Source organism: Bombyx mandarina, chromosome A1 (assembly GCF_030267445.1).
Source record: "Bombyx mandarina strain Sakado chromosome A1, ASM3026744v2".
In the NCBI taxonomy this organism is placed as follows: Eukaryota; Metazoa; Arthropoda; class Insecta; order Lepidoptera; family Bombycidae; genus Bombyx; species Bombyx mandarina.
This window is the reverse complement of record NC_143234.1, coordinates 18,366,239-18,392,634: the sequence shown is the minus strand read 5'-3', so window position 1 is coordinate 18,392,634 and position 26,396 is coordinate 18,366,239. Positions and strand designations below refer to the sequence as shown.

The 26,396-nt window shown below is 38.1% G+C and overlaps 2 protein-coding genes across 7 annotated transcripts in view; one reads left to right on the top strand and one right to left on the bottom strand.

The window, feature by feature from the left end:
• Nucleotides 1–26,396, top strand: part of LOC114242736 (xibalbin-1) — a 481,172-nt gene that overhangs the window by 15,307 nt on the left and 439,469 nt on the right. The window lies entirely within an intron of this gene.
• Nucleotides 1–26,396, bottom strand: part of lilli (AF4/FMR2 family member lilliputian) — a 313,418-nt gene that overhangs the window by 118,962 nt on the left and 168,060 nt on the right. For all 6 annotated transcript variants that reach the window (XM_089740009.1, XM_089740006.1, XM_028173976.2 and 3 more), the window contains one exon: nucleotides 15,348–15,531. In XM_089740009.1, coding sequence (XP_089596135.1) covers nucleotides 15,348–15,531 — 184 coding nt within the window. The remainder of the gene's footprint in view (nucleotides 1–15,347; nucleotides 15,532–26,396) is intronic.

Genomic DNA, 26,396 nt, shown 5'->3' with positions numbered 1-26,396 from the left:
ATAAGGTACATTTAGAACAGCTATATCACGAACAAATCAAACCATGAAACCCATAGACATCTGAAACTTGAATTTCGCCACTCTCTTGAAGCTTAAGGTCTTTTTTTTTATTGCTTAGGTGGGTGGACGAGCTCACAGCCCACCTGGTGTTAAGTGGTTACTGGAGACCATAGACATCTACGACGTAAAAATAAAGTTCTAAGGTTTCCAGTATAGTTACAACGGCTGCCCCACCCTTCAAACCGAAACGCAAGCGTTTTTTAAGGATATCTATTGAAATTTTACTTCAACTACCGGTGGTAGGATACCACGATTAGGATTACAATTAGGTTGCGATTAGGCACTCATGGAGAGGTGATGCTTTACAATTGCTGCCCCACCCTTCATACCGAAACGCATTACCACCAGAAAATATTTCAATTGTATAGTTATTGCGCAAATTACAATTTCTGCGGGTTTGATTATTATGCGGATATTATACGATGTTATTCCTTCATAGTGGAAGTCATTGGGGTACACGACTGAGTGTTTCATTTAAAAAAAATCTTACTTGCCTGCGAGATTTTGCACAGATTAATAACAGGCGCGGCGGGCGTGTTATCCTTAAGACATCGACGACTTATTTCCTTTATTTAGATTTATATAAATTAGAGTGACTTTTTCATTTTCAGCGAGTAGAAGTATTATTTATTAATTATAATAGCGTTCGTTTCGGCTTTCAATTAGAATCTTTAACCAAATTTAAATAAATGGTTTTGAATTTGATGTTTTTTTCCCCTAACTATCACCCTCACCGGACGTGTAGTTCACGCTCACAGAGCTTGGCCAGGAAGCCTTCCTAGCCCTAGCAAGAACAGTGCTTCGCTGAATCCATCACCGGATTGGAATCGCGATCCACTGAGAAGATCCGGCGAGAAACTCACTGGGCTATTTGATTTGTGATCCCTAGCAGTGGACAATTATTATATAGTAAAATTAAGTTGTCCGTGCCATGTGGTGGGTAGCGGTGTAAGCGTGATGTCTATGGGCTTCGCCACCGAACAAGAGGAGAGCCTACACCGCCACAGCAAAATGTTTGTACCTACCTATCTGCCAGTAGCCGCGAGAAGCTATTCCGGCTTCCCCATGACTGGTAGGTGAGCTCACGGGGCTCAACCTAAAAGAGTTTAGTAGCATTTGCCCAAGCAAGACCAGTGCTTCGCTAAATCTACCACCGAATCTCAGTGAGTTGTCTATTTTTAAATTTCGTTACTTCACTTTTGACGTGGAAAAGCAATAAAAAATATTTAAATTAATATATTTTTTGTATTCTGAAAAAACAGGTGCAATACAGACAATAACAAGAATCATTTCCATTTAATGTTACGGTGAAAATTTATTTATTAAACATTACTTTAAACGAAACACGTTACGTAGCTTTTGATGAAACAATTATATCTGATCAAAGGAAATGGCTTTCGGTGTTAAGAGAGCTTTGATTATAGTGTTATGATTTCTGACTTTCGCGGAACTTTCCTCTTGAAATACCCACGAAGCGAAGCTTTCCTGTATTCGGGAATTATTTATGGATACAGCCAAAATCGTTGGAGTAGTTGATCGAATCTTCTGTTTTTTTCTTCTGTTAAGAGTGATACTTTAATTCCACTTTTTTCAGTTGAATAATAGATTTCACTCGGAATTCTCTGGGTTTATTTTATTAACATTATTTCTATTAGCCTGATTCATATCTATCTATTTGTGCAGCTAAAACTATCAACGTAATTACGTTATTATTACGTGTCAGATACTTGCGGATATTTAGTTGCTAGCAAAGTTTTAAAAATTTTTGCGCAACACTTCGTATCGGATCACATGATTGCTTCGCGACAGATGTAATCAGAACGATCACACCTACCCATACTTACTTACAATACAACCGTACCAACAGCAATCACACAAATGTTATGTTTGCTAGCTTGAATAGTGAATACAATCTAAGTACAAGTATCAAAATTAACTTATCCAACATACGATTCCAGGCTTTAATGACAAATTTACAATCAATGTATGATCAAGATTCTTTAGTTCACAATGCAAGCCAGAACGCAAAGTTATATGAGCAAAATTAAACCTTATTCATTAGTTAGCTGAAAACTCGGATACTCTCACTAAAATTCAAAACCGCATATATACGCGTATACTGGTGGTAGGACCTCTTGTGAGTCCACACGGGTAGGTACCACCACCATGCCTATTTCTGCCGTGAAGCAGTAATGCGTTTCGGTTTGATGGGTGGGGCAGCCGTTGAAACTATACTGAGACCTTAGAACTTATATCTCAAGGTGGGTGGCGCATTTACGTTGTAGATGTCTATGGGCTCCAGTAACCACTCAACACCAGGTAGGCTGTGAGCTCGTCCATCCTTCTAAGCAATAAAAAAAATTACTAAAAAATAAAATAACATAAAAATAAAATTAAGTCATCGACACTGTCAATATTCGTTGCGAATCAGAAAAAAACGATAAAATAAAGACTAAAAGAGTAAGCTGTGACTATATAACTATATTTCTTCCACCTGCCGAATCTCTATTTCGGGGAGTCAACGCCCTAGAGTTCACACGGAGGGTGCAAGATAAGTACAAAAAGGACGGCCGCCGAAGGGTCGTATAATATCGAACCAAGATGGGGTAAGTAATATAATGACACTATATCGATAGAGGTCGTGTAGAACGGATACTCTACAAGAATTTAGATTACTAACATGCTCTTCTTATAAATAATGTTGTAGTGTCAATAATCACTAGGGATTTGTGTTTCTTTGTTTGTTTTTTTTTTTTCAAAAAAGGCAAAGCCAAACCAATACCCAAGCTTTTGAGATAATTTTTTTCAAATCCATGACATATTCGTAGCTATCGGGAAACTATGTGGATGCGGAAGTTCACACCGCCGCCGGATGGCGAATCGAAATCTTTCGCTGAATACAACTGCGTTTCAACCATGGATTGTAGAAACAATTTTGTATTGCAGTTTTCTCTTTAATTAGTATTCATTTTAACATTACGAAGAAGAAAAAAATCGTGACTATTTCCACTATTTACATTTGTACAGTAGGCGGTCTTATCGCTAAAAGCGATCTCTTCCAGACATATAGGTTATAGGTACTAATGACAATTATAGCTACTAAGCTACAAATAAATATAAAGAAACCCTGTCAGCAAACACCGGAGAAATGGCACTTAACTGTTTATATAATCTATATTCATGTATATGAATATCAATTTCTTATATCATATATCTATATGAATATGAATGAATATATATACGTTAATTTATAGTTGACATGTCAATGAACCTTATGACCCTTCAAGGTATCAAACATTTTCTATTAGTGACAACCCCCAACCCGCAGACTTGTAGATGAGACAGTGACCTGAACGACCGCGTCAATGACTGAAGGAGACCTAGTATTTTTTTCTTTAAGGCGTTCAGTCAGTCAGACATCACATTAGAAAAATGTAAAAAACCTATTAAAGAAATAAAAATCCCGCCACGTATTTTTTTTTAAGGATTCTTATTTGCCATTTTATAAATAACAAAGGTGTAACTGACAAAATAAGATAACTCAATTGATTTTGAAGTTTTCAGTAGCCGTGGCATTTGAAAGCAATTTATCTATGTATTAGTTTACAAAAAAATAATAATAATATGGGAAGTGATAATACAAAACAAACTCGCATATTTACTAGCGGGTCGTGTCGCGCGAACCCACGCCAGGTAGGTAATAATTTCCTACCTGTTTCCGGCGCCTCATAGATTTTCCTTCTAGAAGATTAAGACGGCGATTATTGCTCAATGAGTCCCAGTACTTTTTTTTTTACATATTTAAAGTTCTAACTTTATCGTCTGAAGCAATCCATTCTTTATCGCAATCCAAGTAGCCGTTCCCTCCATAATTTAATTCTATCGGATAAGCTGCAAGGACTTATGGTCTCAACATTACCCTTAAACTTAGTTTCTAAAGTAAGTAATCTTTGTAGATACAACTAGTAATGATTCTTTGACATTTTTTTTATTACATTAGATACGCACTTGAATACTGTCAACCTGTAGCATTTAAATTAGTATTTACCGTGTATCTTTGCGTCTGATATTTACAACTTACAAAAAGTTCTCTATAACATATTTATGGCAATTTGGAATCTGTTTGTATGAACAGTTTTGCCATAAACAGCTATTGAAATTTTACTTCAACTACCGGTGGTAGGATGATACGATTAGGACTACAATTAGGTTGCGATTAGGCACTCATGGGGAGGTGATGCGTTTCGGTTTGAAGGCAGGGAAGACATAATATATAAATCAATTGAGATTTCGACTTAATTTCTCCAGGTGGGTGGCGGCAGGCTGGGTCTGGTCCAACGGGGTATTCTGGAACACCAGCGGCACTGCTTGAGACGGCTTGACTGGGACTGCAGTACCGAGACGGCTGATGTAGAGTTGTCGACTATCACCTCGACGACCAGTCGGTTTCGGTGTTAACCGCGGGAACCAAACTCTACTATGACCTGTGTATATTATTATTACACTCGCCCGGTTACGCTGGCAAAACCCTCTAGTTTCGTTTAGTTGAGGAAAACGATAAAAGTGTCAGAGCGTCCGTGACGCTAGGCGTTATTTTCCGGATGGATTTCATCCTTACAGCCCTCACACCCAGCCGGAGCCTCATATATCACGCACATGATCGATTGGTTAGAGGTCATCTCTCTCTCGTACTACAGAACAGCGGAATTGGGCCCATGCCTTTCTTCAAACGGGATTTAAATACAGTTCTCTATGACAGATAGCGGTCTGGCTGTGCCTCCTCCAGTTCGGCCGTGAACCGATGTCGATAACTGGGCCAATTGGACCACGTCATCCGTAACGTCTGAATATATGGGTGGGTGAAACCGTAATATCAAATTCTAGCGCAAAATTGTAGTAAAACACGGGTTGATGGAGTTACAGATGCTATACAATATAATTGACGCTTCGAGTGGCATTGGCGTTATGATGACTTCTTGCCTACGTGAGTCGACGAAATCACGGTCCGCCTGGTGTTACGTTGTTACCGGAGCCCCAACTTTCAGACCGAATTGCATTACTGCTTCACTGAAAAAATAGTCACAGTAAAAGCCTACCGGCAGTAATGGCTCCGTGACAACTTAATAAGAGTAAGCTCTTCCGCAATTCGTTCAGTTTTCTTTAAGAGTATGACACAAATTAGGTCTTTGAAACAAAAAGTAAATCACATCGTCGCGTCGGAACCAAATTAATGCTCGTTAAATATGTATTTAAAAAATCAGTTAAAAAATCAAAACATACGTTCTGGAACGTTCTCACGCAAAGTCGTTATTGTAAAATAATAATACTAATCTATAATCCACATACATAAACGTAATAGTATGTGTGGATTATAAGTCTTATAAGGACTATAAGTGTGGATACACACACTTATATGGAAAGACAGCGAACGCTGATGCGGTGGATCGAAAGATATTTGAAATTTAGAGTCAATAAATATTAAGCAAATCCAATAGCATTCAAGTTTCATTTGTAGCAACAATATAAAAAAAACACACACACACACACACACAAAAACCAAACATCATACTAAATTGTAAACAACATTTTCCGTTTTATATTTTGCGAATGCGAAACATCGGTCGAGGGTTGGGGGGTTGGTAATGAGGACGTCTAGACGCGTCTAGATGATATAACAAAACATCGCGCTCGTGCATAGCAGGGTATCTATCTGCGTTCGTTGCCCGATTCACTCGAGACATGAAGTCTCTCTACATTTTACGGAATTGTTAGTTATAATTGATATCGTTTCTGTTAACTTTCGCGTAATGCATTTTTTTTAATACGCTTTTATTAGCTTCAGACGTACTTATGTTGGTGTGTAACGGAATCTTTGAACATGATTTTGACCCCCTTCAAAACGTCGGATATTAACTCGAAATTTGGCATACTTATTAAGGACCGATGACAATTCTATATTAAAAAAAATATTTAAAAAATTGACATTCACCCAAAAAAATGAAAAATAAATAATAGTTTAAAAAAACAAAAACAATACGCTTTTATAGAAAATCCCGGTCATTTTCGAATTATTATTTCAAAAAATCATTGAGATTGAGATAACATTTTCCTTGTAGCTATCGATGTGTTCAAGTATGTATTTACATGTAACGACGACAACGCGAAAGGATATCCTTAATAGATCCGGAATTACGTTTCATTTTGCAAAGTAAACGCTAATCATACTCGGGGTTGAATCTATATATTAATACGTGAAGCAAAAACTTTGTATCCCTTTTTACGAATATTGCGCGGACGGAGGAGTATGAAATTTTCCACACTTACAGAGAATATAGAGAAGAAGAGCATAATGCTAATTTTTTTTTTAAAATAATGCATAAAAGATACATTAAATCAATAAAGAAAACATTACACACACTACACATCATGTATTTGACGCACACACGCATGCATACTATTTATTGTCAAACTTTTGTTTTTGACGTCTGTTGTCAAATTGAGATTAAATATTGTTTGTTTTTGTTAATATTTTTATAGTGTAGTTTTGGGGAAATTTGTGATCATAGAAGTGTAAAATATAATCATAATAGTGTACAAACTTACAATTCCAATTAATTATAGTCGAATTTCGACTACTGCGGGACCTCTAGTATAAATAAATAAACATACAAATTAATATTTTCGCGAGACGCATTGACCGACAGTTTGTACGATTTAATTTCGTGTTTATTTTCGCATATTTTAATCAGACGTTTTGATAACTTTACAGTTACGGTGGTCGAAGGAGATGAGAAAAATAGTCTAATCGACACATAGATATCATATCTTCAGGTGGGCGGTGGAATTCGCCTTGTGACGACTATGAGCTCAGGTTGAGACTAGGTGAGCATCAAAGAATGCTATGTCTTTGTACTCTTGTATAAAGTTGGACCGTGAGATTGATACAATAGAAATGTATGACCAAAGCACTCTTTAGTGCGTATGTGCCTGCTCTTCTTTTAACGTTCTGGTCTAATATTCTATGGCTAAGAGAAAACGGAATAGTCGCTTAATAGTTGAACTTGAAATTGCTAACAATAACATACACACACCCACGCACACACACACACACACACACACAAGCACACACACACAAGCACACACACACACGCGCACACACGCACGCACACACGTACACGCAAACGCACACGCACACTCACACACACGCACACGCACACACGCCCACGCACACACGCCCACGCACACACGCGCACACACACACACACACACACACACACACACACACACACACACACACACACACACACACACGTACGTACTATATTCTTACAGATGGCTCTTCCTGGTTAACTAACTTACTTTACCTGGTGACCTAGCACTGAACCACTGACTTTTGTAACACAGGTTTTCCTAGCATAAAAGTCAGGGAATATTGTTAATGTATACCTCATAAAAAAGCCATGTATATTATTATACTAGTGTTAAGAATTCTTGTACGTGTTTGTATTTTAAGAGGCTTGAATAAATATAAATATATATAAAAATACGTAACTTAATTTAATAAATTTAAATAAAAAATATACTTCCTAACATAAATGAAGGTCATTGTCGCCGGAAACGTAGCAGAGGCGAATGATAAAAAAAAATGCTATCAACCAACATTTAAATCACAAAAAATATAACTGAACTGACTGAAATATAACTAAAAGTTCGACTAAATAGATCGAACTGATGATACTAATCACTACATAGTATAAAACAAAGTCGCTTTCTCTGTCCCTATATCTGTCTGTCCTTATGTATGCTTAAATCTTTAAAACTACGCAACGGATTTTGATGCGGTTTTTTTTAATAGATAGAGTGATTGAAGAGGAAGGTTTATATGTATAATAACATCCATTAAATAGTGGAGAAATCAATAATAAATTACAGTTTCCGAAGCGAAGCGAGGGCGGGTCGCTAGTTAAACAATAAAATGCATCTTTAATTACAATATAAACGTCGCGTATTAAGTGAAATACTACTTAGACCAAATCATTATCATTCATCCCTCGATATGAAACTTAAATCGCAGTGCAATAATCTCATTCATAAACTGAAGAAGAACAGAATAGTGTGCTTAATGAAGTGAACAATATATTCGAAATTCGTACACTTAAGTCAGGGACGTCCAACATAAATGCTCTAGCTAGCCACAAATGATATCCCCTCCGAGATCTGTACGGTTAATAGACGAGGGGTGCGGGGCGGATCTAATTACATTTGGTTTTCCGTATACACGTGTCTGCATTGAACGAGGTCGCGTATGCAAGTAACCGGCTCAAACAAAACGAAATAACTCATAAACAGTTTCCTAATATCTGACGTGGTTACTTTATACATCAACTAGTGAGGTACGGAGTAGTCTGATTTATTTTTTATTTTTTATTTATTGATTAGATGGTTTAAAGGGTGGGGCAGCCGTTGTAACTATAGATGGGTGGACGAGCTCACAGCCCACCTGGTTCTAAGTGGTTACTGGAGCCCATAGACATCTACAACGTAAATGCGCCACCCACCTTGAGATATAAGTTCTAAGGCCTCAAGAATAGTTACAACGGCTGCCCCGCCCTTCAAACCGAAACGCATTACTGCTTCACGGCAGAAATAGGCGGGGTGGTGGTACCTACCCGCGCGGACTCACAAGAGGTCCTACCACCAGTAAAATCTCTAAAGTTTAATCTCTCCATTCGGCAACATAAGACTGTGCGAGAATCGTACCCGTTTCTAAACAACGGGACGCTCATTATCTCAATACCGACGAGCATCCGAATGTTTTAGAAGCATTTTGCGAACAATTTACATCACGACTCGACGCTTCGCATGAACCGTAATTACCTACGTATAACGTAAACAGAGTGGCGACCTCGAACCCGCTTGACATTGGATGTAGACGACAAAATTAATTTGATCCGCGTCGTTTTGTTTATCTGTAAAGCACGACGAAGCGACGGTTTCGCTATCATAGGTCTGATTAAACTGGACGTTTCATTGATATCGACAAGGTTATTTGATGTATCTATCTATACGGAACAGGTAAGTTCGCAAGGTTCGAACCGTTTGAGAGAGAGAGAGAGAGAGAATTCTTTATTGTACACCAAAAAAAAAAAAGACAATGCGAAACATTAAATACAAAAAATTTTTACAATTGACGGTCTTATCGCTAAGAACGATCCCTTCTAGACAACCAACAGGTGGAAAAGAATAATTTGGAAACGAATTAATTACAGTCGGTATATCAATCTATTGAAATATATACACATACACACATAGACAATTCCTTACATATATAACTAGTCAGGTCATAAGTATTGTCACACAGTAAAAACTTTTCTTTTAGAATGCTGGCCACAAAAAAGTTTATTGAATTCGAATTTCGAATTGTTCATGAAAATAAAAATGTATACTTTTAGAATTTTACTCATTTTTAAATATGGAGTGGACGCTTAAAGAAGACCGTGTTGCAGTTATTGCGTTGCATCGTTGCGGTTACACGCCAATTCAAATTTTTAACATACTGAAAAATTTGAATATAAGCAAAATATTCGTTTATCGTACCATCAAACGATACAATGAAGACTCTAGTGTAGATGACAGGTCAAGAAGTGGTCGCCCTCGGTCTGTTAGGACTCCAGCAGTGATAAAAGCTGTGAAGGCGCGAATTCAAAGAAATCCCAAACGTAAGCAGAAACTGTTGGCCCTTCAGATGGGGTTAAGCAGAACCACGGTGAAAAGAGTGTTAAATGAAGACTTAGGGCTTCGGGCATATCGAAGAAAAACAGGACATCGTTTGAATGCTCGTCTAATGGACCTGAGACTGAAGAGATGCCCCGCTTTGTTGAAGCGGTACGCGGGAAAAAAATATCGAGAAATTCTTTTTTCGGATGAAAAAATTTTTACCGTAGAAGAGAGCTACAACAAACAAAATGATAAGGTACACAGTAGTGAAGAAGCGAGCAACCGTATTCCGCGTGTCCAACGAGGTCATTTTCCATCCTCGCTCATGGTATGGTTGGGAGTTTCTTATTGGGACTTAACCGAGGTACATTTTTGTGAGAAAGGTGTAAAAACGAATGCAGTTGTGTATCAAAATACAGTCCTGACGAACCTTGTGGAACCTGTTTCTCATACCATGTTCAATAACAGGCACTGGGTATTCCAACAAGATTCGGCGCCAGCTCATAGAGCGAAGAGCACACAAGACTGGCTGGCGGCTCGTGAAATCGACTTCATCCGGCACGAAGACTGGCCCTCCTCCAGTCCAGATTTGAATCCGTTAGATTACAACATATGGCAACACTTGGAGGAAAAGGCGTGCTCAAAGCCTCATCCCAATTTGGAGTCACTCAAGACATCCTTGATTAAGGCAGCCGCCGATATTGACATGGACCTCGTTCGTGCTGCGATAGACGACTGGCCGCGCAGATTGAAGGCCTGTATTCAAAATCACGGAGGTCATTTTGAATAAACTTTAGTGTCATAAGAATCTATGTTTTGTTAAGTTCATTTTGGTATATGAATGGTTACATAATGAATAAACTTGTTTCAATTATTTTACATTAAACATGTGACAGAATTTATGACCTGACTAGGTACATTTATAAATATACCTACAAATACACAATGTAAGGTAATAATAATTTTGTTTCTTTACACATAAATAAAAATAAACAATTTACCTATAAAACATACTTAAAATACCTATGAAACATAAATATACAATTGAAGTTTGGTAACACGCTTGTTGTATTTGGGCATTAGTATTATTCAAGTATACCACGAAACTCTCCATCAGGCAAAAGATAGAAGTATGTGGAAAGTAACAATGAGAAGCCTACAGAACAGTCACGATCCTCAAAAATGAAAAAATTCAAACTTTCCAAACACCCACTAACGCAATTAAAAAACAGAGCTGCTAATCTTCACAGCCATCAACATTTATCCAGTATTCAAATAACCCAAACGCAATAAGATAAGATAAAATAAATAAGATATAGACAAACGCAATCTTTAGTTTTCCCGAGGTCGAATTAAAGGTCGATTTATATTATCTTAGCCGTTACAAGAGCGCGTAAGATGAGTGAATTAATGGAAACACGCTGTGATTGATGCCACTCACACTAATAGAATTCTAATAGTGTTTCTTGCCGGAGGCAGGACATCGATTGAGTCGCTTACGGACCAGTTTTTTTTTCCTACCTAAGCTGAGAGCCTTGAGAGGCTATATCAGCGCAACCTTAATTAGTAGGTGAGCTCACGGGCCTCGAATCTGACCACATTGCTAGCACGAACCCTAGCAAGAGCCGTGCTTCGCAGAATCTACCACCGGATCGGAAACGCGACCCACTGAGAAGATCCGGCGAGAAACTCGGTGGGCTGTGTCTGAGGGTTAACGGATCAGTACAATTGTGCTGCCCATTAGAAGAACGGAGGACTTTGGCATTCCAATTTCATAAATGGGACATCAGTTATACTGCACGATTAAGATTTCGATTTTTGAAGGCGAGAGGCGACGTATGTATGTATGTTATTATGCCTATGAGTTCCAATAACCACATTACACAAACGTCAAGTCATCTAGTTAAGAGTTTTCTTTCTGGATTGCTTGTGGCCCGTAGAGGCATTTCCAGCTTCCCCTGAATATCTAAACATACTCTAGAGTTCAGACGGGAGTGATGAACAAAATGGAATGGTCGAAGAGAGAATTCGTTCAATTGTTTATCTATGTCTTCGAGCTTTTATGTAAAGACCTTCATGTTACCCGAAGTTTCTATTCCGTTATTGGCGAGGAAATAATACTCAAAGGCACTGATAAACGTGCAAAATCTCCTCGTAATACATCAAAACTATTATTTAAGCACTTAAATTTGCAGCACGTTATTGGAACCTTTTTTTGGGTCAAGAGGATATCGTCGGACTCCCGCCCTCCACTGGGCATGTCGGAGTTGAACCGACTAAAATCTCCTGTCGCTCAACAACCCACGTCCGAACCTCGCATGAGACAGAACGAATGAAAAGCAAAGGCGGGAGAGTGAAGCGTTTAGTGCGGAGCACATCTCTTCCATCACCCTCCCCCTCGGGACGCCGGACCGGCAGTCGTCGGCGTCACGAGCACCAGCCCTCTTCGTTCGGCAAGGTATCCGGAGCCCGCCTAGATGGCGTCGGTTAGGGTAGATACGTTATTAGAGCTCTAGCACTAATATAATGTAATCAGACAATAAATTACAAAGGATGATCTAATGAGCTTGTCTCTTCTCAACAACCATCAGACGGCAGAATCACGGATCAAAAAAACGTTGCGTTGTAAATTTTTCTTCGTACTTTATCTATACTAATATTATAAAGCTGAAGATTTTGTATGTTTGAACGCGCTAATCTCAGAATCTACTGGTCCGATTTTAAAAATTCTTTCACTGTTTTATAGCCCATTTATTGAGGAAGGTTATATATAGGCTATATAACATCACGCTAAGACCAAAACAAGTGGAGCACCAATAAACAATGTTTCAAAATAAGAGTTTAAATAGCTCCTCAACATTCTACAATTCAAAAATATTTTCACTTTCTACGGTAAATGAAGTGGGGAGTAAAATTTAGCGTTATGCCAAAGTAACTATTCCACGCGATGAGCAATAGACACAACTCTTACAAAGTAGTCCGCCTCGCAATTAGGAATGCAACGTAAACTTGAGCCAAGTCATTTAATGCGACTGCACGTGAAACGAGATTAATAAGAGCTCAAAGCGTAGGTAACAAACAAACAATGCGATCAATTAATCAAACAAGTACGGGGCAAACAATGTGGTTAATAACATGTTTACCGTCGTATTAATGTTGTATAACTTGATCAGTGTTCACTTTGGCAGCGTTTTCATATACTTAACGTTATACAGGGCTGTTGATTGGTCTTTTTTAACCGACCTCAAAAAAGGAGGAGGTTCTCAATTCGACTGTATGTTTTTTTTTTTATGTTTGTTACCTCACAACTTTTGACTGGGTGAATCGATTTTGATGATTCTTTTTTTATTAGAAAGCTGACGCTTCACGTGTGGTCCCACGTTTTGATAATGGTATCCATGAGAAAAACATATAGGTATTTAAGTCTTAAATTTGCATCAAGTACGTGCGTGACAAATAGATGAATAACTCAATAACTCACCACACGCCAACCGATTTCGATAATTATTGTTTTTAGTGTATATTAATTTGTTTTCGAATATCTATTTTTTCTATTCGAAGTCGGTTTTTGTTAAAGCATGTCTGTTTACAATTATGTTTTCTACGATTCCCGATTGGTATTTATTCTCTCCAGTTGTCGCTTAAGCCCGTGTAGATTGTGAGCTCGACCATTGTGGCCACTACAATTTTAAAGTCTTCGTGATCTAAAGGCGCCAGGTGCGAATATCAAGTATCAAGCGATGCAACAATTCCAGTGTACGAAATCTCGTAGACAGGTACCAGTTTTTCTGAGGAGATTATTCACTATTAGACAGTATTAGAAGCCGACTAGCCTTTAAAAAAAAACGGGCGTCGCTATTCTTAAGGGACTCTAATTACAATAATATCAGTAATTTATAATGATAAAACATGTTTACTATTTTTACGATTGAAAATCAAGTTTTTTTTATTGTGCTAAACAACTGTAAAATATGGACGATTAACAACAACTTCGTCGTCCGTGACCACAAAAACTTAAAAGTGCTCGAGACGTCGGAAAAGACTTTATAAAAAAAAAAAAAAAATTACCTTGATCGCTCTGTTTTGCGAGTACCATAATATCATCAAGCCACAAACGGGGCACAAAAACACGTGATCTCACACGAAGTAAACTCGTAAACACGCAATGTATTCGAACTGTTATAATATATCTCTGTACTGAACCCTAAAATGCTGATATCCTCGAACCGCTGACTAGACGGTCCGAGGTAGAGACTTCAGAGGAGACCGGAGAACAGTCAGTAGAGAGTGAACTGACTTAGAGTACGGGTGCGGCTGCCGGGATTGCTCTGAGGGCTATCATCCATATTGTGTAAATCAAATAAATAGTTCGTATCCTAAAAGTTTCCTTTTTTTAAAACGACCTCAGAGTAAATTCCCATAACAGAACGTACAATTTCGGAGAGAAGGTAGCTAACGCGCGTCATACGAACGTCGAACTTGTTACAAAGTAAACGAACGTAACGATGATCCGGTAAATATTCATTTGGGCCGTTCAAAGCGAATCCTTTGCTGTGTAAGTTTTTTAATAATTGAACCGAGAGCCGCGCCGGTGCGGTCTGTGGCCTCTTCAAATAGGGAATGTCTGAATTTTAGTAACTCCGCAACCGTTGACTCCACAATAATTCAAGTTAAGTGTACGTTTCCATTTGAATAGCGCGATGAAGATTTTTGGAACTTCTATTTCTTTAAGGAAGTACTTTATTTGAAACACTTTTTTTGCATTTTACTGGTGGTAGGACCTCTTGTGAGTCCGCACGTATCGGCACCACCGCCCTGTCTATTTCTGCCGTGAAGCAGTAATGCGTTTCGGTTTGAAGGGTAGGGCAGCCGGTATAACTATACTTGAGACCTTAGTACTTATATCTCAAGATGGATGGCCCATTTACGTTGTAGATGTCTATGGGCTCCAGTAACCACCTAACACCAGATGGGCTGTGAGCTCGCCCATTCAAGCAATAACGAAAAAAAAAATGTACTACTCTTTACATCGCGTGTTTTATTTTTTATAGCGACCCGCCCTCGCTTCGCTTCGGAAACATTAAATTTTATTATTGAATTATTATTGAAATAGTAGAGTCCCGCGATGTTACCAGCGGTTATTGTCGTACCCCGGGTGACGCCGCGGGGCGAAGCTAGTCTAAAAAAAGTAGCCTAAGTTACTCCTTATACCATCAGCTACCTGTCAGTGAAAGTCCCGTCAAAATCGGTCCAGCTGTTCCAGAGATTAGCCGGAACAAACAGACAGACAGACAAAAATTGTAAAAAATGTTATTTTGGTGTATGTACCGTATATATATTCATATGCATGTAGTAAAAAGCGGTTATTTCAATATTACAAACAGACACTCCAATTTTATTAATATGTATAGATTAAGCCTATCCATTAAGCACGTGTATTTTCTACATGGATACCAAGTTTCAAGTCAATCGGATGCATGGTTCAGTAGTTATAACGGAACATCCGTAAAAACCACTGTAGATTTATATATTATAGTATAGATAAGAAAGTTAGGGTTGGAAGGACTCACCCTGATGGGCGCCGAGAACAGCGAGGAGGCGTCCGGCTCGGCGGCATGCGCCTGCGACATCTGGTTCGCGCGAGCCTGCCGCTCTCGTTCGCGGTCGCGCTCGCGGTCGCGGCCCGCCCACGAGCCGCCGGTCGCGCCGCCCGCGCCTCCGCCCCCGCCCCTGTCCCGGTCCCACTTGTCGTACCTGATAACAAATTTACACATCGTTCAAATATTAATGAGCATTAAAAATCGCCTTACTCTCGATTTAGTGACAAACGTGTCGTATTAAATCCCAATTCACAACATGCTAGATCATTCAAGTTGAATTACTGGTGGTAGGACCTCTTGTAAGTCCGCACGGGTAGGTACCACCACCCTACCTATTTCCGCCGTGAAGCAGTAATGCGTTTCGGTTTGAAGGGTGGGGCAGCCGTTGTAACTATACTGAGACCTTAGAACTTATGTCTCAAGGTAGGTGGCGCATTTACGTTGTAGATGTCTATGGGCTCCGTAACCACTTAACACCAAGTGCGCTGTGAGCTCGTCCACCCATGATCAAAGCATTCATTTTTTTTTAAAGTTGATTTTGTGAGACACTCAAGCAAACAAATTTACGAAAACAAAAAATGTATATTTAAAAGACCTGTAAAGTCTGATTTGTCTAAACGCAATACTAAACAAAATAAGCGCGATACTATGTTCATGTGTTCATTGATATTGATTGTACGTAGGATGTAGGATTAAAATTTCGTAAATCGGATGGTTCGACACATTACGTAAACAATAATGCACATTTAAAAACCGGAATATTTTACGTAACGGACATTTAATAAGACGTTAATAAAGATAAAGAGTATTAATACCAGTTACGCAACCCCTAAACAGCGACACATTAATGACCAGTTTGAGGACCACACACACACTGACTTACATAATCGCAATCCGAACAATTTAAATACGTCCGCGTATTATAAATCAGTATTCTCTAGAGTTCGAGAATTATCAACATATTAGCTGACCCGGCAGACTTCGTAGTGCCTCAATCGATAAATAAAAGACCTAAACTTTTGTATGATATAAACTTAAAACAAACAATCCGTCCGACGGGGATACATCAAAGGAAAAGCAAAATAACAATTTTTATTTAATTCCGAGCATTTTCATATTTATCTAACTTTTAAACCTTCTCTGGACTTCCACGAATAATTCAAGACCAAAATTAGCCAAATCGGTCCAGCCGTTCTCGAGTTTTAGCGAAACTAACGAACAGCAATTCATTTTTATATATATAGATAGATTAGATTATCTTTGCTGTTCGCAGAATGCTTTAAAGTAACTATGCACGTGTTGAGAATTTTTCGGTGAGTTTTTATGAAGAAAAAAAAAGGCTCAGCACGTGTTGAACTCAATAACAAAATTTGGGAACCTCTAAGATATAAAAGTATTAAATTAATATCGAAATGTCATACTCGTCGTTGCATTGAGAAAATTAAAAGGCAAGAGAGTACGAGATTGTTAAATTTGTACTGAAACCAAAACTAATAATCAGTTCTTTTTTTTTATTGCACTTGTAGACAGACGAGCATACGGCCCACCTGATGGTGAGTGGTTGCCGTCACCCATGCACTTCAGCAATGCTAGGGGCAGAGCGAAGCCGTGCCGCCCACCGTAAAAGTTCGCCTGGAGTCAACTATTACTTCCCATCATCCGTTCGTAGGTAGGGTAGCAAGTAGGTAAATACTCGCACACGACTAAACGCAGACGCAAACCCTCATCGTATGACGCCTACGTCATCGCACCTGACACCGGTCACCGTTCTCGTCGAACCCGTTGCTTGCGACCAAGGGTTCGGCGAGTAAACTAACCCATAGACACAGTCCACTGAGTTTCTCGCCGGATCTTCTCAGTTAGTCGCGTTTCCGATCCGGTGGTGGATTCGGCGAAGCACTGCTCTTGCTAGGGCCAGTGTTAGCAACACCTCCTGGTTTGAGCCCCGAGAGCTCACCTACACGCTAGGGTAACGCTGATATAGCCTCTCAAGGCTATCAGCATAGGTAGGAAAAAAGAAAAAATACAAAATCACCCGACGTTTTGTACAGGCCAGTATTATTGTCGATTAGTCTTTGTAAAAAAGTGCGCGTTGTGATTATTTTCATTCAATGTAGTTTCTATAATTGAACCTGACCAATACAAGAAATAAAAACCTCGCAATTGTTTATCTTCCGTGAGCTGCAAGTGGCTGAAGGCTAGTATATTTTTTACTAATTCAGTATACATTGCTGCCGAAAGACGGTTTTACGAGTAATTATAGGCTCCAAATCTCAAAGGCCTCGCGTAGTTTATTGAATTAAAATGACTGTCCAAAACTATTTAGAGCAGCCTATCAGTGTTCTTATAGGCGCTAATAAAAAAATTGAAAAATAAATGCTCGTGATTTTTTTGTTATTGAATTATCTTCTCATAATAAATTTTAGATGCAAACAATAATTATGAATGTAAACATAAACAAATCATAAAATTTTACATATACAGAACGTAGACCCGAAATATGTGACAGCAACGCTTACTTTCTCATTAATATTCAGAACACAGGGACACTTCTGAAGACACACGCAAAAAACTAAGTAACGTAAAAAAAACGACGATAAGCAAACATGGTTATATCGAACTGTCGCGTCGATAAACATAACTTATTAATGATGTATCCGCTTCGAAACAAAGAGGCGCGGGAATGCGGTGAAAGTTTCCGAATACGCCACAGCGATGACGCTTTCTATGATGTTTACTTTGAAATAAAAGTTTTATTGAAAGATTTGCGTTGCAAAAAAGATATTCTAGCCACTTCATGAAATACGAATGTATCTTGAAAAAATATCGACAATAATTATAGGATCGAACCCACAATCTCCTTTATATCAAAAGCGCCCATATTTATCCCAGTTTGTTTAATTTTTCGTACGAGAAAATAGTCGGTGAGAAGTGTTTGAGAAGAACCGAATACTGAATTTACTATTGAAACTTGTAAGAAGTAGAAATGGGCGTTTTGTATGACGCTAATAAATTTTAGGATAACTGAACCTTATTCTCCTTTTCTTAGAGATCATTTTCAACGTGGCATGTTGATCGACAAAGCTAATAAAAAAAACGTTATATCTCTTCATCTCTTTTACACGTAATAATTGATTGAGACAATTAACAATTTCAATAATTAAAATAACTGGATAAACACGTTGAAGTTATTTTTATTCAAACCAAAAAGCTTGGTAAGAATCATAAACAAAGCTTACTACGTATTATATTGAAGAGACTAACTAGCTGACCCGGCAGACTTCGTAGTGCCTCAATCGATAAATAAAAGACCTAAGCTTTTGTATTAAATAAACTTAAAACAAACAAAAGAAATCCATTCGACGGGGGACACATAAAAGGAAAAACAAAATTGTTGTTTTTATTTAATTCCGAGCATTTTCATATTTATTTACTTTTTAAACCTTCTCTGGACTTCCACAAATAATTCAAGACCAAAATTAGCCCAATCGGTCCAGCCGTTCTCGAGTTTTAGCGAGACTAACGAACAGCAATTCATTTTTATATATATATAGAAGATAGAAGAAGAAGATAATTGATAATTTCGTTATATTTAACGTTTGTACTTTTTCGTGTGACGTAGATAAAGAACTCAATCCCTTACACAACAAGAATAGCATTTTTGTTTAGAATGGTAACTGTTCCAAATAGTAATTCAGGGTATTTACCATGTTGAATACAGTTTGTGACCTATAACAACAAATGAGTCGTACTCTCGATATTATTAAGACTAGCTTTCGCTCATTGATCGAAATTCGACCATAATCACCACCGACTTAAGATTTAGATTCTTTCAATGTATTAATTACTCTTTTATTTTCTTATTGATATTTTTAAGAGAAATAAATACAGGGTATAATTTTTTTTTCACCAAATAAAAGAATAACGAAATTGATTGACGAACACGAAGAGAAAACGATACTTTACTGCTGTTTTAAAAATCAATTGACTGTTTCTAAAAATTTATATTTATAATACGAACATTCAACAATAAAATCATAACTAAAAAAAATATCAGTTGACGAAAAGATTCGAGAATGATAATTGTCGATTTTCTGTGTCACCTATTGATTAATTCATTATGGATATAGATAGCTGTGGAAAGTTTACAATTAATCTGGATATGTACCTATTGTATTCGATTTTATAAAAAGGAGTGTGCTACAGACATCTTTGTCACGGAAATAGATTGTAATGACGTATTCTTTCAATATATATAATTTTTTTAATTCCGACGGTATAGACTAGAGAGACTATGTCAGCGTCACCGGGCTAGTAGGTGAGCTCACGGGGCTCAAACCTGCCGATGTTGCTAACACGAACCCTAGCAAGAGCAGTGCTTCGCAGAATCTACCACCGGATCGGAAACGCGACCCACTGAGAATGATTATTATGTGTCTGATGAGAAGTTAGGGTCTTTGTTTGAGATAGATATTTATATGACTGATATATTTGTAAGTTAAATAATCACTATGTCAGTGATAAGATATAAATTCTTATGTATGTATAATTAATTCATACCATTATGAATTTTGATTTTTACATTTTATTTGATCTAAATACATTTTTATTGGCATAGTATTTTGTTTTAATTTTAACATATTAATTATATTTCAGTGCGATAAAAGCGTTTCCGGCAAGACACCGCGATAAACTTGAACTCTTTTAACATTGGCAACGTGATAAACGATTATATACGTTAATATGTGACGATTTATTCGATTTTAGTTTTTGACTTTTTTTAAAGTCGAGGAAAAAGAGTGACAATCTCGATGGACTTCTCATCATCGGTAAAGTGGAAGGAAAGAGGCCTAGGGGGCGAAGTCCCATGCGCTGATCCGATCAGATTAAGACGCGGCATGAATGTCGCTATCCACTACTCGGAGGACAGGAAAGAATGGAGGAACATAGTCCTAACAAAAGTACTCCGTAAAGGTCACGACCATCAGCATTGAGGAATACGACGCACGGAGTAGGGGAAATCTTATATCTCAAGGCTATCAAGGCATCTCAGGCTATACCAGGCGTGCTTTGTTGAATCTACCACCGGATCGTAATCGCGACCAACTGAGAAGATCCGGCGACAAACTCAGTGGGTTGTATTTATGATTCAAGTTACGCGTCATCTTCGTCCTCGCATTCGACAAGAGCGATGACCGGTGCTTGAAATGCCTAAAAGCAGAGGATCCGAAAGGACATGTCTAGGACGAGAGCGGCTGTTCGTTGCCCCATTGTCTGGGTCGGGGATGTCACTTACGTTTTGACATCTCAGCTTTACCCCTTAAATAACGGAAAAATCAACATAGTCTCCTTCCGTAGCTTCTTTTATTGCTAATATGGATGGACCAGCTCACAGTCCACCTGGTGTTAAGTGATTACTGGAGCCCATAGACATTTACAACGTAAATGCGCCAACCACCTTGAGATATGAGTTCTAAGGTCTCAGTAAAGTTACAACGGCTGCCCCGCCCTTCAAATCGAAACGCATTACTGCTTCACGGCAGAAATAGGCAGGGTGGTGGTACCTACCCGGGCGGACTCACAAGAGGTCCTACCACCAGTGGGAGCATTTTATTTAAAAAAATCATCTATACCAAGAAAAACGCAGGCATCACAAAACACGCCTCTAGTTTAATTCCTAAAGAAGCCTAATCTAATTTGGTTTCTCTTTCAGAAATAGAAACAACATTTGTAATTCGAACACCGGAGCGAAATAGCAAACGGAAATTCGCAAAACGACTTAATAGACCATAAAGTTAATTGTTAGTGATTACTTTATTTTCAGTAAAGGAAGTTAACCGAAACCATTCGTTTTATCTAAGTAATTATAATGGCCATCGTTCAGGATTATGTGTGCGGTAACGCGGCTAAAGTTTCCATTCAATAACCTCCATGTTACTTACTCCCCTTCAAGATATTCATCTCAATGTTTTCGTTTATTGACGTCAGACGACCTGAAGGCTCATTTGTTGCTAAATATTTAACGATTTACCAATACTAGAAGTCCCGTAGTAGTCGAAATTCGACTATAATTAATTGGAGTTGTAAGTTTGTACACTATTATGATTGTATGTTATACTTCTATAATCACAAATTTCGCCAAGACTACACTATAAAAATATTAACAAAGACAAATCACATTTAATCTATTCTCAATTTGACAACAGACGTCAAGAACAAAAGTTTGACAATAAATAGTATGCATGCGTTTGTGCGTCAAATACATGGTATGTAGTGTGTGTAATGTTTTCTTTATCGATTTAATGTATCTTTTATGCGTTATTTTAAAAAAATATTAGCATTGTGCACTTCTTCTCTATATTCTCTATAAGTGTGGAAAATTTCATACTCCCTCGTCCGCGCAATTTTCGTAAAAAGGGATACAAAGTTTTTGCTTCACGTATTAATATATAGATCTTATGCAATCTATTTCGGTTACTTTTTGATTATTTAAGTAAGAAAAAAATCACCAATTTTTAAATTCAAGCGATCAATAATTAAATTGACCGAAGATCAGATTTCTTCAACTAACACTTAGGGTCACACATGCACAGCATGGATCATTGTTGTGTTTTGATATGAGCTAAAAATTCTTTAGAAATACAGACCAGAGATTGTTGTAAAGTAGAGAGAATGTATAATAGAAAACAAGGTCGAATAGTTGCATGTAGCGACATCTATGTAAAAAATCATAAACTAAACGCGATCGAATTTTTTTAGCCAACGATTCTTCACAGTAGCATGACTTCAAATCGACTTTTCGCTCCAGTTTCTCATCGCGATAAAGGATGGGGATCGTGAGGTCGTTGACACGGTGTGTTTTCAGTGGACATTTTTATCGGGCGGCGATAAGTCGCAAGCAACCATTGTTATTCTGATAACGTACCTACGTTTTCTAAGTGCAATTTGTAGCGAAACACGTTGGCTTGAAGACCGTCCCGCGGAATTATTCCGAAAAAAAAAAAAAAAGAAGGACCTCAATTCGATTTTAAATTCGAAACATTCACGAAAACGGAGATATGATTAGAATCTTTGTGCGATCATCGAGTTTAATAGATTCAATCTTGATTTTTTATTTATTGCTTAGATGGGTGGACGAGCTCACAGCCCACCTGGTGTTAAGTGGTTACTGGAGCCCATAGACATCTAAAACGTAAATGCGCCACCCACCTTGAGATGAAAGTTCTAAGGTCTCAGTATAGTTACAACGGCTGCCCCACCCTTCAAATCGAAACGCATTGCTGCTTCACGGCAGAAATAGGCGGGGTGGTGGTGCCTACCCGCGCGGACTCACAAGAGGTCCTACCACCAGTAAAATGAATCAAAAACATTTTATAAAACACGTTTGATTTATCGCTGTCACTAGTTTACAAATTATTTTACAATCCAGCTTTAAAGAACACGTGAACCGTTCCGAACCCCAAACACGTGACCAACGAACGACACGTTGATAAGTTTAGCTGAAAAATATACGCACGCGTGAATGAAACAGTAAAAACGGGGATGGCGGAGTGGAAATTTTATGTGCGAGTGCAAATTGTGTGGGAGTCACGTCCTCGACGAGGACATCTCGGGGTTGATAGCGTGAATTTAAAATACGTCAGCGCACTCACGTACCTACGCTAATAACGTATGAATCTCCAGGACGGAGTCTTTGTGCAAGCCGAATAATCTCACAATATTGTCACTCTCATAACTTTCATAATTTATAATTAATCGTTAGTTCTTTTTTTTTTATTGCTTAGATGAGTGGACGAGCTCACAGCCCACCTGGTGTTAAGTGGTTACTGGAGCACATAGCCATCTACGACGTAAATGCGCCACCAACCTTGAGATATAAGTTCTAAGGTCTCAAGTATAGTTACAACAGCTGCCCCACACTTCGAACCGTCCAAACCCGTGCGAACTCACAAGAGGTCCTAACCACCAGTAATTACTCAAATTAAAATTTGCGGGTTTTGGTTTTTTTATTACACGATGTTATTCCTTCACCGTGGAAGTCAATCGTGAACATTTGTTGAGTACGTATTTCATTAGAAAAATTGGTACCCGCCTGGGATTCGAACACCGGTGCATCGCTCAACACGAATGCACCGGACGCTTATCCTTTAGACCACGACAACTTTCAGTTCATTCTGACTTCGAAGAAACATGAGCTACAAGTTACTTTTTTTTTAAATTTAAGGCCGGTTTTTTCCGGTCACAAGCAAACATACGTACTGGGTTAAATTTTTTTTTTTTTTTTTTTTATTTTTATTGCTTAGCTGTGTGGACGAGCTCACAGCCCACTTGATGTTAAGTGGTTACTGGAGCCCATAGACATCTACAACGTAAATGCGCCACACACCTTGAGATATAGTTCTAAGGTCTCAGTATAGTCACAACGGCTGCCCCACCCTTCAAACCGAAACGCATTACTACTTCACGGCAGAAATAGGCGGGGCGGTGGTACCTACCCGTGCGGACTCACAAGAGGTCCTACCACCATGATGGGACAACTATTATATGAAGTCGTCAGTGCAAAAGTGGCCTAAGCTTACCATAGTTAGTATGGAGATATCGAGGTTTACAATTTAGTTTTACACTGCTTCGTAGGCAAAAACAATACGCGCGAAAATAATGTTTACAAAGCCATCTTTTGTTATCTATCGCTGAAACTAGGGATAGACCGGTTTTGCGTCAAAATTTATTTTGTTTTAAATAAATTGTAATTTAGAAACACCAATTTTGAAAAATTGTGGGTTAGGACACTTTTACGCTGATGGCCTCATATATGTACATACAATTAAACCTTTTAAATCCATTCGGTATCTCAAGACAGTATGAACATTATGATATTTATCGATTTCAGTGACCACTTTATACCAGGTAGGTCATGAGCGCATCTACCAATTTTTATAATACCTAAAATAAAATAACTAACGCCACATACCACATAACATTTTTACTGGTGGTAGGACCTCTTTTGAGTCCGCGCGGGTAGGTACCACCGCCCTGCCTATTTCTGCCGTGAAACAGTAATGCGTTTCGGTTTGAAGGGTGGGGCAGCCGTTGTAACTATACTGAGATCTTAGAACTTATATCTCAAGGTGGGTGGCGCATTTACGTCGTAGATGTCCATGGGCTCCAGTGACCACTTAACATCAGGTGGGCTGTGAGCTCGTCCACCCATCTAAGCAATAACAAAAAAAAAACAACTTTCGTACATAAATGGCACTATTTATTATTATAAACAACTTCGCAAAGATTCAATTCAACCTCACAAAAGGAAGGTGAACTGGTTTACAAATATTAGCTTTTGATACAAAACAATATATCTCGTTCGATATTCTGATAGATATTTCGATATGTGAAACCTTTGTCATCGCAAAAACTTTGTTGGAAATGTCGTAAATTGTACAATAAACTTATAAGTGTCTATGACGTTTCTGTTATTTTTTTTATCGAATGAACCATTTTAATTTGACCTGTTTTTCCTTTTTTCTTGCACCCTCTAATGGTTATACAATACCGGTTGCTTTTATTAAAAACACTTTTTTTTTCGTACCTATTCTAGTAGCCTCCAGGGGTTATTCTAGATTCGCCGAATTTGTAGGTGAGCTCACGGTGCTCAAACCTGATGACGTTTCTAACACGAACCCTAGCAAGAGCCGTGCTTCGCAGAATCTACCACCAGTTTAATATTCAAGTTTAGTATTTAGCACAACATGTTTAGTATTCCAGTGGGAGCACCAGTCAGATGACGCCATGGGCTATACGAATTATCCCTAAGCGGATCATAATTCTTGAAACATAAATAGGCTGCTTAAAACAGAACAAATCAGAAATTTTGAATGTGTATCTTCGAATCATAACCCTCAGGCTGGACGGGGTGACGATCTATGCAGGGTGACTGGAAGAGAGGAATTAAAGAAGCCGAGGATTGTGTTCAGTGGCGGGCAATTAGAGAGGCATATGGAAGCAGTGGACTGCTATAGGTTAATACCAGTTGTTAAGAGATCACGCATACTCACATACCATTTACTTATATAAACCAATACATAATAATTGTAAATAGATAAGCTGTAACAAAAAGCGACTTCAAATAGAAAAAAAAGATATTCCAAAACAAATTAATGTACACTAAAAACAATAATATCATCGAAATCGGTTGGCGTGATATTGAGTTATTCATCTATTTGTCGCGCACGTATTTAATGCAAATTTAAGATATACATATATGGTTTTCTCATGGTTACCATTATCAGAACTAGACTAAATCGAAATGGGACTACGCGGGAAGCGTCAGCTTTCTAATAAAAAAAAGAATCATCAAAATCGATTCCACCCAGTCAAAAGTTATGAGTTAAACCTCCTCCTTTTTTGAAGTCGGTTAAAAACTAGTTTTAACACTCGCTCTGGCAACTAGTTGCGTTACAATACGATTTCAACACTACACTGTATTAAATATAAGTAATCTGTTGATAACGCGTGTAACGTCACAACTGGTTTTAATACAGTTAGTTCATTTATAATTTTATTGATAACAATGAATGACCAATGCCTGCTGTCACTTTTCATATTAAACAGAATCATTTACGGAATACTTAATGCTACGTTGGATTTATGCATAATTTATGGTTATAATTATAATAATAATAATAAATATTTACTAACAATCACACCACGTTAACTGGTCCCGTGATAAGTTCGTAAAGAACTTGTGTTACAGGTACCAGATAACGGAAATAAATGTAAGATTTTTATTATACACATACATATATTTAATATACATCCATAACCCTGGAAAAGACATTTATATTTATCATACAAATATCTTCCCTTGGCGGGATTCGAACCCGCGACCCTCTTGTGTAGTGACCATGTCACTTACCACTACACCAGACGGCCGTTATAATTATAACTTAACCTTGTAGCCTTGTAGTTAAGTCACGGCACGTAATGTGCCGGAATATCTAGTAGATTCTAGGAAAGACAAGA